The sequence below is a fragment of the Nematolebias whitei genome, chromosome 11 (assembly GCF_014905685.2).
Source record: "Nematolebias whitei isolate Nwh7 chromosome 11, NemWhi1, whole genome shotgun sequence".
Lineage (NCBI taxonomy): Eukaryota > Metazoa > Chordata > Actinopteri > Cyprinodontiformes > Rivulidae > Nematolebias > Nematolebias whitei.
Window position 1 is genome coordinate 29781385 of NC_056508.1, and position 16107 is coordinate 29797491.

General features: G+C 37.9%; 1 protein-coding gene across 2 annotated transcripts in view; it reads right to left on the bottom strand.

Moving 5' to 3' along the window:
* Window positions 1-1978: 1978 nt before the first annotated feature.
* LOC119417602 (rho-related GTP-binding protein RhoA-D) overlaps window positions 1979-16107 on the bottom strand; it is a 16176-nt gene continuing 2047 nt past the window's right edge. Inside the window, exons 1-5 of one of the 2 annotated variants that reach the window (XM_037684844.1) lie at window positions 15430-15435; window positions 6688-6843; window positions 4423-4543; window positions 2451-2581; window positions 1979-2349 (exon numbers count right to left, since the gene is read on the bottom strand). In XM_037684844.1, the coding sequence (XP_037540772.1) occupies window positions 2176-2349; window positions 2451-2581; window positions 4423-4543; window positions 6688-6843 (582 nt within the window). In that variant the 5' untranslated portion in view covers window positions 15430-15435 and the 3' untranslated portion in view covers window positions 1979-2175. Of the gene's footprint in view, window positions 2350-2450; window positions 2582-4422; window positions 4544-6687; window positions 6844-15429; window positions 15436-16107 lie in introns of those variants that run through there. The other variant, XM_037684843.1, reaches the window with a different exon arrangement.

Here is a 16107-nt window from a genome sequence, read left to right on the forward strand (position 1 = left end):
ACTACTGTAACTCACTTTATGTTGGGGTCAGTCAGGTGTCCCTCTCACGTCTCCAGCTCTTCCAAAACGCTGCAGCTTGGCTTTTAACAGGAACTCGTAGGTTTGAACATATTACACCGGTTTTGTCCTCCCTTCACTGGCTCCCTGTACATATCAGAATTTATTTTAAAATTCACCTGTTGACATTTAAATGCATTAATGGCCTCGCACCCTGATACCTCTCTGATCTACTTCAACCTTATGTTCCTTCTGGACACCGAGATTATCTGATCATCTACTTTTGGTTGTACCAAAAACCAGGTTGAAGCTCAGAGGAGATCGGGATTTTTCAGTTGCGGGCCCTAAACTTTGGAACAATCTGACCCTCAACATTAGACAGGCCACTTCACTCCGCCTTTAAATCTCCTAAAAACACCTGTATTCACTGATGTTTAACACAGTATGACCTGATGGAGTATTCCATTATTTCTCAGTGTTTTTTGATGCTTTTAATTACATTTTTCTTTAATTACTGTCTTGATCTTATTGTTAAACACTTTGGTAGCAGCTGCTGTTTTAAATGTGCTTATAATAAATTTGACTTGATTTGAAGTGTGATCAAATAAAACAAAGTGATTAATATGTCTAAAGTTGTCCAGCAGAAAACTTTGTAAAGTAACTTTTTTTTCCTGACATACTCCAAACAAACCTTTATATACAATGAATTTAAAGTACTTCATAATTAAAAAAAAAAAAAAAAACACAAAATATCCTGTTAAATAGTATTTCAAAAATACTTTAATGTTTTGCATCATACATAAATTCAACACATTCCACTTCTGTTTGCAAAGCATCATTATAATCAACATTTTTTTCTTTAAGGGATTTGACATTGAATACTGGGACACTGTCCAGGTATTAGACTAGGCCCACTACATTCCAATCTGTGGATCCAAATGTTCTATACAGAAGAAAGAACAGCTCTAGTTTACAACTGTTGCAGGAACAGTGGGCCAATAATACACTTAACACATGGGGGGTTATTCCAATGACTGCTTTGCTTTAGCTGTGATGGAGAAAAACAAACTGCAAATAACTACTTGGTAAAGAGTCTTAATAAAACTCCATCGTGAGTGTCTTGGACAAACTTAATACTATTGATGCTACAAAAAAGTCCTAGTTTCAAATGGCCAACAGACTTGGTCTGAGATGGCTGGAAACAAACAAATGGCACTTTGCTAATGACAATGAGCTGCCAAAGTGGCTGTCAGTTGTGCATTTTGTCCAATCGTTTAAACAAATCTAAATGTTTACAGAGTGCATTCATCCTCAGTAAATCCAGTGCACAGGGATGTTGGAGAACTACACTGGATCTGGAACAGTACTGAGATCAGGAGGTTGGACTGCAGTTGAAGGAAAAGCTTTGTTGAAGTCTGTCGGAAGCAGTTTGTGTGCAGCTGCCAGTTTTATCCACAACAGACCACTGTCTCCAGTGCCAGTTAAAGCCATCGCCATGAACAAGAGGCATGGTGCAAAGCCTCTCCCTGCAAAGGCTGCTTTTCTAGTGCTCTGCATGCAGGCTACAGTGAACTCATCAAGTGTGAACAGGCTTGGGTTTTAGTCTATAGTGGAGGAACAACTTGTAAAATAACAGTTCTATTGACAGCACATTTTAGAGTAGAAAATTAATGGTGATACAACACAGAAGAATGAAATAGTGCTGATGTATAAAAGGTAATTAAGTGGTATATAAAGAAAGTTCAGGAGAAGCACAAAGGCAACAAATCAAAAACAGCCTCGCAGCCAAGAAAGAGATCTGGTCAGTGGGCAGAAGTCCACAAAACCTCTGTAAACAACGATAATGGCACACAGGCAGACACTTGGCATTTTTAAAGTGTATGCACATTTAAATAGAAACACATACATACAGAATGAAGGGTCCAGTCACAATCAGACTGGTGTGCTATTGCAAAAAACAAACAAAAAAACAACTGGAAACTAACTGGTTAGTTGTAAAAGAAAACTAACAAAAAGGCTGATTTGTTTTGCTTTTAAACAGATGTGGCAGTCTTTTATATTTGCATCTGTGAAGGAAGTACAGTCTATGGAAGCCACAGATTTCATGTTTTTCTACATTTGCTCTGTGTCTGGGAGAGTCCTCCCACTGGCGCTGATGAACCAAAAGACACTGGCCCTTCACAGTAGCAGACAGCCACCCCTCTTCTTGCGCTTGCGGACCTGCAGTGCTGCTCTGGTGGCCATCTCAAACACATCCCGCACACCCTCCTTCGTCTTGGCTGAGCACTCCAGGTAGCCAAAGGCACTGATGCGGTTTGCCATGTCCCTGCCTTCCTCAGACTTCACAGGCTCCTGGGACATACAGAGAGGGTTAAACATTTCACTTCAGAGTTGTAGAAAAACAGAAGATGGTAAATGAAGGGATCGTGTTTATGCTTGAAGCAGAAACACACTTGTTTCATCTTGGCCAACTCCCTACGTGTGTGTTCATCATTTCTAAGGTCCTTCTTGTTGCCCACAAGGATGATGGGGACGTTGGGACAGAAGTGTTTCACTTCGGGCGTCCATTTCTCTGGAATGTTCTCTGTAAAATTTAAAGCATGAAAATATAGTCAGAGCACAGTACACACCAAAATTTTTCCCTATAAGGAGAGGAGGAGGAGTCTCCCCTAAGATTGTGCCAACTAACATCAAGAGGTTGCTAACCCCTGGCTGATGGCGTGGTCTGAGCTTTCCGGCCAAAGTCAGCTGTTTTTTTTGGAAGCAGACATTATGCTAAAGATGACCATGTGAAACATTACCCTTCAAAATACTGTGGGAGAAAACCAACAGCTGAAGCTTTTTTATAAACAATTTTTTCCATTAGATCCGATTCTTTTAGGAGTCGAGAACACACCGTTCTAAATCCAAAGTACATGTACTTTAGATACATTTAGAACATGTAGTACATATACTATAAATTTTAAACTTTTTGTTGAACACGGCAGAACTGAAGCCATTTTAATTGTTTTTACTTTATTTAAACAACTAAATTTAAAGCCATTACAAAATCATTAGACATTATGACAAAAGACTGCCAAAATATCACAAACTGCATTTTTTGCCCTATAAATCACTTTTCTGCATAATTTACATGCCCTGCAACTTATACGCCGAAGCGACATATTTATGGATTTATTACCATATTTATAAACCAATTTGGCTGAGATATGATCGTTTTCATTCATTCTGACTGAAAAGATTGAACACTACCATTTTCATGCCAGAGTACTGTGGCATGCCGTTGTATAATGGAAGAGGTAAAAGTGGCTATTGACACAATCAGCTTGCCACAGCCTGCCACCTTCGTCCGTCAAATCAGCTTCGTTTTGCTGCGCCGCCCCGGCAAAATGCAGCTAATTTGACCATTAAAGTGCATTTATTAAGTAAAAGTTCAACTGAGACACACTTTTGATATAAAGTCAAGCAAACAAATAATTGTTTTCGGTACTTAGCTTGTTAAATTTCTATGAAATGCGCAACGTTCCCCTTTTCTTTTTCCTCCATCTGTGCGCTCCTGGAGCACCGAGGCAGCGAATGCTTTTGAAATACAGCTGATTTGACCATTAAAGTCCTTTTATTAAGTAAAAGTTCAACTCAGAGACACCTTTACTATAAAGTCGAGCAAACAATTGTTTTTAGGTGTTTATCTTGTTAAATTTGCACAGTGACTCGTCCCGTGCACGGCACACACTTATTTCCACGTATCGGCTTTAGAAACGTAGCTGATTTGACCGTCAAAGTGCATTTATTAAGCAAAAGTTAGGCCGAGACATACATTTACTATAATTTCGAGCAAACAAATAATTTTTGTTAAGCGTTAATCTAGTTAAATTCTTGTTAATGTCCTCCCGTACACGCTCCCACGGCCACCATATTTGGCAGCCCATCAATTTTTGGCACACCGGCCCACACTTTCGGGTTGTCAGCGTGGATGCGTAACAAATGTGACGCGTCAGCGGTGACGCATAATAGATGCGACGTATACGGCGAAGCAACATATTTTTGATTTTTCCACTTTATTAGACATATTTTGGCTTATATGACTTATAGGGAGGAACGACGTTTACGGTGGAAAATACGGTATACTCAAATTTTCACATTTCACTGGATATTTGGTGATTTGTCAACATCTCTACAGTGTGTACTGATCAAATTCTACCTCGTTATATAATTTACTGTGTTTGAGGTCTGACTTTCAGTTAGAGTCAATCAAACCACAGCAGCTAAGCAAACCATGTACATCAGTCTCTTTGGTAACATTTCCCATTGGCAAACATAAGAAAACATCTAAACAAATGTGGCTTTTATGAAGTCTGCAGATGGTAAATGAAATAGAATATGGGAACAACAACTGTCTTTGTGAACAAGTATTTTTAGCCTTACCTAAACTGTCAGGGCTGTCTATAGAGAAACACATAAGGATGACATCAGTGTCAGGGTAAGAGAGAGGCCGCAGTCGATCATAATCCTCCTGGCCAGCAGTGTCCCACAGGGCCAACTCCACCTGTGAGAAAAAGCAGAAAAAATATACTCACAGATCCAAGATGCAGCAACAGCAGAAACATTAAGCAGAGTATTCATTAAAAACTTATTTACTTAAAGACAAAGGCACAAAAACATTACACTAACAGAAGCTAAATTTTTGGACAGAGAATTGAAAAAAGATTTTATTCATCCATTATCAGACAACAAATCAACAAAAAACAACTCTTCAGTGGTGGAGGAGTTTCCTCACAGGGCCTTGAGGCTGTTAATCAAACTGGTGGCAGTCCCAGAGCATCTGGCCTGCTCTACATAAAACTAACGCCCAGCAAAAATCAGATGCAATAGCTCAGCAAAAGCACTACCCTGTTTAGTACACTCCAGTACAATAAGGTCAACTCAGGCTAAAATTAAGATTGCATAAGTCTGAGCTTGAACGGCACTGACCCAGTGTTTTCCTATATTCTGCTGGTTTTAACAGCAGCCTCACAGCTGAAAACTGTTCCTGCTGCAGCTAAAATTTGGATACACAGAGCAACTAGTGAATGTTTGCAGCTCATCCAGACTTCTCACTGCACTCTTGTTGGCCAAGGCTTTGTTGGTGGATCACAGACTACTTTCTTTGGCAAGAGTAGCTAGACACAGTGACACAGGCAGAAGTATTTACCCACAGGGAGAATATTTTCACACTGGAGCAGCATCACATATTCAGTCATAACCTTTTTGACAAACATTTACGACTACTCAAAGAAACTGCATGCTCTAGCCACACCGCAGCCAGCTGGTCAATTAGACCCAAACAATTCTCCAACAGGCGTTTGATAAAGGCAGTCTGCATAAGAAGCAACTGAACATTTACCTTGTGCCTTGTAAAACAATAAAAACAAAGAACTTAAATGTTGTTCGGTATTAATAATCAGTATTTAAACATAATATTGGACTTTGTGTTTGCTAAGAATCACATTCTTCAGAGATAACCAGTTTAACTCCAAGTGTACATATTTTATTTCACCCTTTTCAAAAATATGCTAATTGCTTTTCATTGAGGGGTTAACTAAAGTTCTGTCAAAATGACTGTGTTAAATAATAGTACAGCAAGTTTATTTAAAAAAAAAAAGTTGGCTTTTTAATCCAATTTAAATAAGCCTTTAGTATAATCTTAAACTGAATTTCCACCTTGATGTTCTATTCTGTTTCTGTTCATGCTATTAAAAGCTAAATCTAAACCAAGATGAACTTAAGAAACAAGTAAACAGAAAAAAATTGGGCTGCATGAAGTCGTTTTCTACACAAACTTATCAAGATCTGTTCAGAAATGTTTTTTTTTTTTTTTTTTTTTGCCAAAATGTTCCAGTTAGCCTATATTTTTATTTAAAGAGTTTGGATTTTACATAGAAAATTAGATTGCTGCTTTAAAACTTACAAGATTGTAAAATAATAATTGGAACAAAAACCATGAAAATGATTCTCACAATATAACTCATAACATCCCAAACAAATGTGTATGCTGTTTGCTGATCAATCAACTTAAAGAGTCAGAACCTCACAAAGCTGATTTCAGATTTTGAAGCACAGGAAGCAGGAAATAGGATATTAGTCATGATGTACAGGGGTGGCAATGGAGAGGGGACTTCATTTCCATCAGGAAGGTAGCGCAGATCTACTTCCTGTTGTTGGGTTAAAGTCTGTCTGATTATAAGAAAGAAATGACCCAAAGGCTCACTCCCATTATGCATTTATCCCCATGAATCACAATGGCATGGTTCATAACCAGGGTCACATAAAATTGCTTGTTCTACTTTCACATCAAGGGTAAAAGCGAAATCCCTTTCAAATCCCTGCTGCAGATTAATTCCTTACAGTTCTCATTTTGCCCTAAGACCTCCTTTGTTTGTTTCACTTGAACTTGTTTCATAATATAAAAATAAAATGGTTTCACAATATAAAAATAAATTTGTATTTTACACATTAATGCCTGTAACATGAGCTCTAATTTTAGTCAGATGTGTGCAGTATAGTTTTGACGTTCAATATTTTCCTCAACGTTTTAAGTTGTGTGAAAATCAGTTCACACCAACGAACCTAAATAATTACACTGATTAGAAGTATTGACTTTGTTCATGGCATTATGTATGGTCTCTAGCAGATGTTTTGACCTTTTTTTACCTGTTTGACATCAACTTCAATATCAGCAATGTAGTTCTCAAATACAGTAGGGACGTAGACCTCCGGGAACTGGTCCTTACTGAAGACGATAAGCAGACAAGTCTTCCCACATGCGCCATCTCCAACTATCACCAACTTCTTCCTGATTGCAGCCATCTACAAACAAAAACACAGGTAGACATCTACATGTTAAGGCTTGACACAGTCAACAGCAGAAAACAGTTGAAACGAGGACAAAAGGAGGAGGACTGTATAAATAGAGCGAGTAAGGAGGAAAAAAAGGGATGACTAGTCTGTTTTAGAGCCGCACCTTCTTCCTTTTTCCTGGGTTGTGTTCTGTGTACGAGGTGAAAAACAGGAGGGACAGAACAGGAGTGGTAGACTTGCACACACTGCCACCTCAGTGCTCAACATGATTCTTTCTGCACAAGCTCTGGCAGTCGAAGTATTTTCTCACTGCGTTCCCTCTACATGCCAAAAGGAGTCCGACACAGCTCTATTACGGTAAACACATCTTGACTTTTGTCTTTTCTTGTATCCAGGAAAAGTGTGTGACTGAGAATGTTGCAAGAGACAAAGTGACTGTCACATCAATAACCATGTCCCATGGCTGAAAAATAATGAAGGCTGAACAAGACAAGAGACAAAGTTTTAGCCAGCAGCACATGACATAAGTTGCCTGAACCCACATAAAGATCAAAACCTCTGCCATCACACATCCAGCAATTTCTATTTCATGAATTTCAGTTGTAGAAATCATAGTTTTAAAGCATTAAACCACTGTCGGACCCTAAAGTTCTCTTTGCTAACACTGAGCTCTTTAGCATCTTTCAGATCTGTTTTATAACCTGAAGGTTTACCGTTTTTATTGCTTTTGGCTTTAGATGCATGTAACAGTTTTAGGTGAATAAACTAAGCTGGATAGTGTTGAGGGTAAAAGTCTAGGGCTATGTTGCTTTATGTGCAACCTGGAAACCAACTGCAGAGACCCAACAAAACGATCGTCATGCTTTATCAGATATATCTGCAAAGATGCCATTCAGTCAAAGAAGCATAACCACTGCCTGATCAGACACGTTTCTCTGAAGTTGTTTACATTCTAGTAATACATACCAAATCATCAAGCTAGGAAAGCACCTCTAACATGTGTTCCAACTTATCATCTAAAACCTGGAATGGAAATCTTGCTGCTCGCACATCTACACATTATGCTAGCATGTCTAATGAGTGGCCCAGAGTTGTTCACCATGACACCCTGCAGCCACAGCAACAATTTCCACCCCAGAATAGAAAGACAACAGTTCAATTAGTTTTCTTTCTACGCATTAAATCAGGCCAGTTTGTCAGAGCTTCTCTGGAGAGAGCCACCTGTTCTCTGTGATAGCAGGCTGCTGCTACTCCATGCATCATACTGTCATTGCCAGAGGGAAGGTGCAAACACTTTCAAACACACTTTCAGTAGAGCTAACACTGAAAAGATCAAAAAGAAGATATGGCTACTGCTGCACATTAATAAATGAAATATTCCTGCTAAGTAATTATTATTGACTCTCACAGCATAGTGTTTAATGATACAGTGACAGCACGTGGCACTTAATGAGGACAATGTCCCCTTTATGTTGCATTATGTTTGTTACAGTGAGTTTGTGTGCATGTGTTCAATCTGCCAAGACAAAGTGGATGTGTTATACATTCAATGTGGAATAAAACCCATTTAACTTTAACACAGAGGCAAACAAAAAGCTGACTTTAACTATTTATACTTCTTACAGTGAACAAAAATACATATAAACGCAACAGTTTTATTTTTGCTACCATTTTTCATGAGCTGAATTTAAAGATCGACGACTTTTTATGTACACAAAAGGCCTTTTTCTCTCGAATACTGTTCACAACTTTGTGTAAATCTGTGTTTGTGAGCACTTTTTTGCTGAGATAATCCATCCATCTCACAGGTGTGGCATATCAAGATGCTGATTAACAGTAGGGTTATTGCACAGGTGTGTCTTAGGCTGGCCACAATAAAAGACCACTGTAAAATGTGCTGTGTACTTATTGGGGGTGGGGTATCTGGTGTCAACTAGACACAACTGGAACACGCCATCGTAAATGCCAACCCAGAGCACCTCTAACGTGCTCAATGGGTGACACATCCGGTGAATATACCGACTATATGCAAGAAATGGTATATTCTTTCATTTATTATTCTCAATTTACATGCTTTCTTTTATGATCGTCTACTGTTGTTTTTGTTGCCGAGTGTTATTATTCTTTGTTAAAAACTGGTCTCTCTAGTAAATGAGTCCCTGAGGCTCAATGAGACTAACCTGTATAAATAAAGGTTGAATGAATGGTATGTTTTCAGCTACCAGGAATTGCGTACTAATCCCATTTTTAACATTATCATGCTTCAACATGAGGTGTTGGTCATGGATGAATGGAGCAACAATAGGCCTTAGAATCCCGTTACGGTCTCTCTGTGCATTCAAAATGTCATCAATAAAACACACTGGTTTGCTGTCCAACATACGCCTACCCATACTATCATCCCACCGCCACCATGGGCCACTCGATTTGCAACTTTTGACATCAGCACACTTCTCACCCACACAGGAAGGACATTCCTGCAGTCAACATGGTAAATGCATGCTTTTCAAAACATAACATCTGAGGCATTGTGCTGTGTGATAAAACTGCACATTTTAGTGGCCTTTTATTGTGGTCAACCCAAGGCACACATGTGCAATAATTATGCTGTATATTCAGCATCTTGATATGCCACACATGTGAGATGGATTGATCATCTCTCCAAAAGGAGACGCGCTCACAAACACAAATTTGCACATTTGTGAGCAACATTTGAAAGAAAAAGTCCTTTTGTGTACATATAAAGTCTTAGATCTTTGAGTGATCAGAAAAATACGAGTATAAACACAACTGTTATGTTTATAATTTTGTTCAGTGAAAAAAATAAAACAAAATAAATTACTTAAATGTTAAAAAAAATAAAATAAATACAATTTAGTTTTCAAGTTGACATGTGTTATCCATTTTAGCTGCTTCAAGAAACGGCAGTCCTATTAGAAGAGATAAGTTCATTAAGATATAAGATCATATATACGATGATTTATAAATTCTGATGTCAAATTGAGGTGCAGTACATAGAAATGAAATAGTTCAGGGAACTATTATAATTGAAAACATTTTTAGTAATAATTAACAAATAATTAATAAGTAATTGAATAAACATTTTTATAGGCCAAGTTCAAAACGAGCAAGCCGCCAGATGTACGTGACATCCTCTGAACAGTGAACCAGAGTATGCATGTTAAGACTTGACAGCGCCTGCTCGTTGACCTTAGAGAAAGTTCATGTATACTGTGCGGCAGACTTCTCTTTCACATGCCCTAGTAATAAGTTTGTCTTGCATAATATTTGCTCCTGAATAGCAACGGACAAACCTATTCCCAGAACATATGGCACAGATTGTGTTTTCTCTCTGGGGCATGCATTACCTGTGCAGTCCTGCTCACTCTCTACTACTCCCTCATCTATTTAATAACTGGTGTGTACCAGTTCAACTAACAACATATAATTAATCAACTAAATGAATAAATGAGTTCCGAGAGGACGAAGGAAACTCAGGTTGAATGTTCAATAAGTTTAGGGTGTGATCAAAATCAATGATTTTAGACGAAAAGCACAAAACAGATCAAAACATGCACCCATCAATTTGGTTTCACCGACTGTACATTTCCTAACGACCACAATAAAAAGGTATTCTTCAACAATAGTTGCATTATAAAATGGTGCTTGTTTTCCATCAACTACATTTAAATATTATTCTTCAAGATGCATTTTTAAATTCTCAAGATGTTTACACAAAACGTGAAATTTCACCTTTGCAATCTACGGTAAATGTTTTTAACTAGAACAGTAACTCATGTCGTTATAAACTCAGTACATTTTACTTGTGTCACCTTGCTATAACCACAAAAAAATAAACATTCTTTGAAATCTAAAATTTTCAGTCTGAATTTTTCAGATTGATCCGGCATCCAAGTGACTGGGCCAAGATTGAAAAGGAAACTGTAGGCTCTTCCTAATTAGGTCTGAAACAGCAGCACCTATGATGAGAGGAAACTATTGTCATCTGCACATGGAGTTAAAATGTACCGAGTTCATCAGACAAAGATGATTATTGTTCCTAAAAACAAAGTATAACAAAAAAATTAAAAAAGGTTAGATCTGCTTTTTTTCTTTGCTCAGAAAGTGATAAATGCTGTTCTGTTACCTGTTAAACAATGACTGAAATGCAGTAGTCCCATGCTGCTTCGTTTATCACGGGTTTGATATATCGCAGATTTTCAAAGTAAGATTGTTGGACATGACACAGTTGGCTGATTTATGGATGAGCCATGGGTTGTTTATTTAAAATAGATTATTTTAAATGATTTTGCACCATGTGTGCAGCTCACAAGTGAAAGGAAAGCTCCCTCCTGCAGCTGATCAGCTGATCTCCTCAGCAGCACACACATTGCTCCTGCTGTGACTTTGTGAGGGGTTAACCCTTTGCTGTCCGGATGCACCGATCAACTTTTGCCTTCCAACTTAAAATTCAAAGTACGTCACATCATAAAAATCAGCATAATCACAAAATATAAAAGTGTTAAAAGTTATTTTTAATCATTTTAGAACGTCTATGTTTAGTTGTTGAAGTGTAATTGATCAAGAAGTATATTTGTGCTCTGTGCTGCAGAGCTGAAGCTGTGTGACATCACTTTGATGATGTCCTGCTGCACTTCTCTTCTCTACAATGTTTATTTAAGGAGGGAGAATGGAAGTAACAGGTGGTGATCACAGCCTGGCACACGTCATGACAAAGTTTACTGAACTTGAACTTGGATCACTGTATCCCTACTTCGCGGTTTTTCACTTATTGCGGGTGGCTGCGGTCCCAAATACCTGCAACAAACGAGGGACTACTGCAAGTCAAACTGTGCTCAGATACTAGCTTGCCTGTCAAAATACTAGAAATTACAAAGACTCGGTCATCTAGATAAAAAGGTTTCCCCCTCACAACATCTCAGCACTTTTAGTTTACTTGCTTGAGTTTAAAATATTCAGGACAGATGATCCTGAGAGTCAAATATGATATTTAAACAACAAACTGAAGAGGGTCACAAAAAATTAGGATGTAGCAAAAGTACTCAAAGGTTTGACTAACACCATTTTTCCTTAATTTTTTTTTTCTTCTGAAAATGCCTTGTGAAAAATATGTTTGTTTTTATTTGCAAGAGAAACATTTGCAAACAAGTTAAAAGCAAACTCAGGTTTTCATGGATGAATCTAATTCTAGACCACATTGATGCAAATAAACCCAGGCCGTGGAGGCTAAAGTCACAGTATCTAACTGGAGCTTAAAATAGAGCAGAGCCATCAAGACTCCCCCCACCTGGTTTGTTTATCACACCTCAGACCAGAGTATAGTACAAATGGGAAAAATGTCCCACATAATTACTAAATCTACCTCAGTCTCCTGGTTCCAGTTCAGACAGAAAGTCAGACAGATGGAGGAATGAAATACAGAGACGTGTAGTGGTTGAAAATCACAGAAAGTCATGAATTAATTTGGAAACATCAGAACTTGAACAGAAAGTGAAGGCACTTCTACTTTCCAAGTATTTCCCTCAGCTCGCCATTTCATTATGCAGTGCACATGCCTCAGCTGGACATGAAGAAGCAGCTGACTCGGGGTATCTACAGGTTTCAGCAAGTCAAATTTAAGACTTTAAAATCTTTTTAATGCCACAATGAAATTTAAGACAAACAAAACAAAAATAAGATTGTTTAAGGGCTGAATTGGAGATTCATGAAAGACTTCAAGGATGTGTGGATACCCAGCAGCTTTATTGGACCCCATTCTACACAGTATCTCTGCTCTTCTCTCCATCCTCCTCCAGGCTCTCGTTCTGACTCTGCCCTCATCTCTTGCTTCCAGTGTTTCAGTGTGAGGTCACCAACAGGAATCTAATGTCAACATCCTTAGGGTGCACCATCCCTCCCTTTTTTCTCTATTGGCAATTCACATATACAGGACTAATAAACACTGACATGTGCAAGCAATCCCATTTGAGTCACAACCTCCACTGACAATTTCTTAGCTTTTCAGTTCATTGAAAGATGATTTGTAAAGCATATTATCAAATGAAGGCGGGTAACTAAAGGGTAAATGTGTTTAGTGTGTACAGCAGAATATATATTGTTTTTCAGCAGCTCTCTTCTCCAGGGGTTGCCACAGTGAGTGAGCGTGCATGAAATATTAGACAATTGTTTCATCCTGCACCCTTCCTGACACAACTTGAACCTGAAGCCTCAGGATTAGCAGAAGAGTTGAAGTTAGTAGGAAAAATAACACTTGTAATCCGATTACTTCAAATATTTCAAGACAGATTGTGACAAAGCATGAAATCCAGAGAGCTCTTACTGTATCTACAGCTGCTCTTATGCCGCTTTAGAGATTTTTCAAATTGAACACCTTTAGGGTGCACATAATGAAAATATGCTTTTACACTTTTCTTTGCTGTTAAAACAAAAAAAGTTTGCACCTAATGTTTTTTGTTTTTTTTTATAAAAAAAACAAACAAAAAAAAACAGTTTGCCATGTAGAACTCTTCTTTAAGAGCCTAAATATAATTTTTCCTGTTTTCAAGTAAAACGTTTCATCAGCTCTGAAATCTAAACAGACCTCCATGGTCAGCCTGATGGGAAGCTGCCCACTCAAATCTGGGACAGGATATTGTTGGGCCTTGTTTTTCAACACTTTGACCGATACACATCTATAACTTAAAGAGTACACTTGCACCTCTCCACAGACTACGAGGAGTTCAAATAGAAACCAACAAAAGAAAAACACATCAAGTGAGAAATCTGTCACTCATGTCGGCGTAGGACCTTGTAGATTTGGACTGAGAACAACTTGTTTACTTTAGTTCTTCAGCACAAAAACTCAGGCTGGTACAAACAGTCAGAGGCCCAAAAAAAAAAAAAGAAGAAAGAAAGAAATAAAACTGGTTCAAGTCTGCTGCAAGACAAAAATAAAAAATGATACATCCAAATAGAATGCCTTGTGGATAAAAAAAAAATGTGGCTGCAGTTTTTGATTCATGATAATTTCTACAAACTCACAGAAACCTACTGAACAGCTGTCAGTCTGACCTTCAGAATGCAAAAAAATAAAGCGTAAGCACTAAAGATTTTTATTATTTATTAATGAGGCAGTAAGTTTTACTGAAATCTAAAATATTTACGAGATTTGTGACTGACAGTATATTTAATATAATTTTATGAGATGCTTGGATGATGCTTTTTTCCAGATCAAATAAAAACCCTAAACACCATCAATATAAATAAATATATACACAAATATGTTTGTGTCTCACTAAATATTACAGTTAGAACTAATAAAAGATAAAGCATGAGTTTGGAAACCAACAAAACAGAAAATAAATACAATTTACTTGGATATATTGCACAACTAGTTGAGTGAACAACCACTGGTTTAAAGCAAATTAGTTTCGGACAACCGGATAAGTAAGGGAAAATGAGAAAACGGTCACATTTCAGCTTTAAGACTAACCTATATTAATTAAGGTTGAATGAATGAATGAAAAAAGGCAAGCTTTTTACAAACTCTGCTAGTAATGAAAAACGCCTATTTCCACAATTTCCAGACACTTTATGAATGCTTGTTGGACTGGTTTATGTTTGAATTATCGCCACATTGTTTTTGTTGGGATTAATTGTTCCACAATAATTACAGTTGAAAGCATTTTAAAAAGACCTAATTCTATTTTTATCCTCTGTTCTGCTCAGTTTGAACATTTGCCTTTTTCCCCTGACAGAATGGCATGACGAACATGAACACTGAAATAGTTTATAAATGACAAGCAACGAGGAAGAGATTAACTCCTTTCTTTCTGCATGACTAAACAAAAAACACCAACAGTGTTTGTGCAGTCACAGACTGCTCAAGTTTAAATAATAGACCAACAAAAACTACTTGGAAACCTCAAACTATGGCGCTCAATGTTATGAATTAAAATGGCATTTTTTTTCCATTGCTTGTGCATACCACCTGCTGCTGAAGGTAAAAAGCTATATTGTTTTTTTTATTTAAAAATTGTGAGAAAGTAAGCATTGTATGGACATTTACAAAGCATTAAATTGTAGTCAACCCATTCAAGATGGTCACAAGGCAAAGCAACCCTGAGACACAAAACATTGAATATGACAGCCAAGTTTAAAGATTTTGACCCAACATTTGGTGACACCTGAGACACCACACACCAGCTCAAGGTTCATGCTCAGTAATCCAGGTAAAAAATCCAACAATGTTCAGTAAGGTCATCTGGATGGTTTATTTTTTTGTTGAGAGACGTTCCTTCCTCATCCTAAGAACTTTATCAGTCTGAGGAGCCACAAACAAACTGTGTCCCAGAGATTGAGATTGAGCTGAAATTCAGTGTGGCAGTAGCTGAGAGTTATCCTCAAAGCATACGCTTGAGTAACTTTCTGGCCATAACTTGCTGGTTTAAAAGTAACATATTTTCATGCAATCATAATGGTATATCCTCCAGTTATCCAACGGTAATGGTGTACCACAAGGCTCAGTCTTAGGACCCACCCTCTTTACAATCTACAAAGGTAATGTAGGTCAAAGCATCCCTGATGCATCCTTACATTTCTATGCTGATGACACAGTTGTTTATTGTCGAGCTAAAACGGTTGCTAAGGCTCTCCAGCTTTTGCAATCCGCCTTTGACGTCATCCAGTCAGACTTGCTCTGTCTCAAACTTGTCCCAAATGCTGATAAAACCAAAGGGATGCTTTTTTCAAACAGGAAGTCAGTCCCATCAGGTCTTCCTCTGATTTTATCCTCAAATGGTGTGTCCCTATTGAGTTTATCGATTCTTATAGATATTTGGGTTTCTTGGTCGACTCGCATCTTTCCTTTAAGCTTCACGTGGAAAACCTAGTAAGGAAACTGAAAGTTAAATTGGGTTTAAAACAACAAAGTCCATGCTCAATAATCCAGATATACAATCCAACATTTTTCAGTCAGGTCATCTGGATAGTTTCTTTTTTTTTGTGCTGAAACGTTTCGACTTCAGTCCGGAAGGCTTCATCAGTCAAGGAAACAACAAAATTGATTCTTCCCCCAACAGCTTAGTCCAAAGTGGAACAAACCAGTTCTGCTTGTGATAAGATGGTCTCTTTGGTACGCCCCCTCCTTCATTGCCAGCCCTCTTCCTTGTTGGCAGTCTTGTCAAACTGGTTGAAAACAACAAAGTCCATGCTCAATAATCCAGGTACTGATGAAGCCTTCTGGACCGAAGGCGAAATGTTTCAGCACAAAAA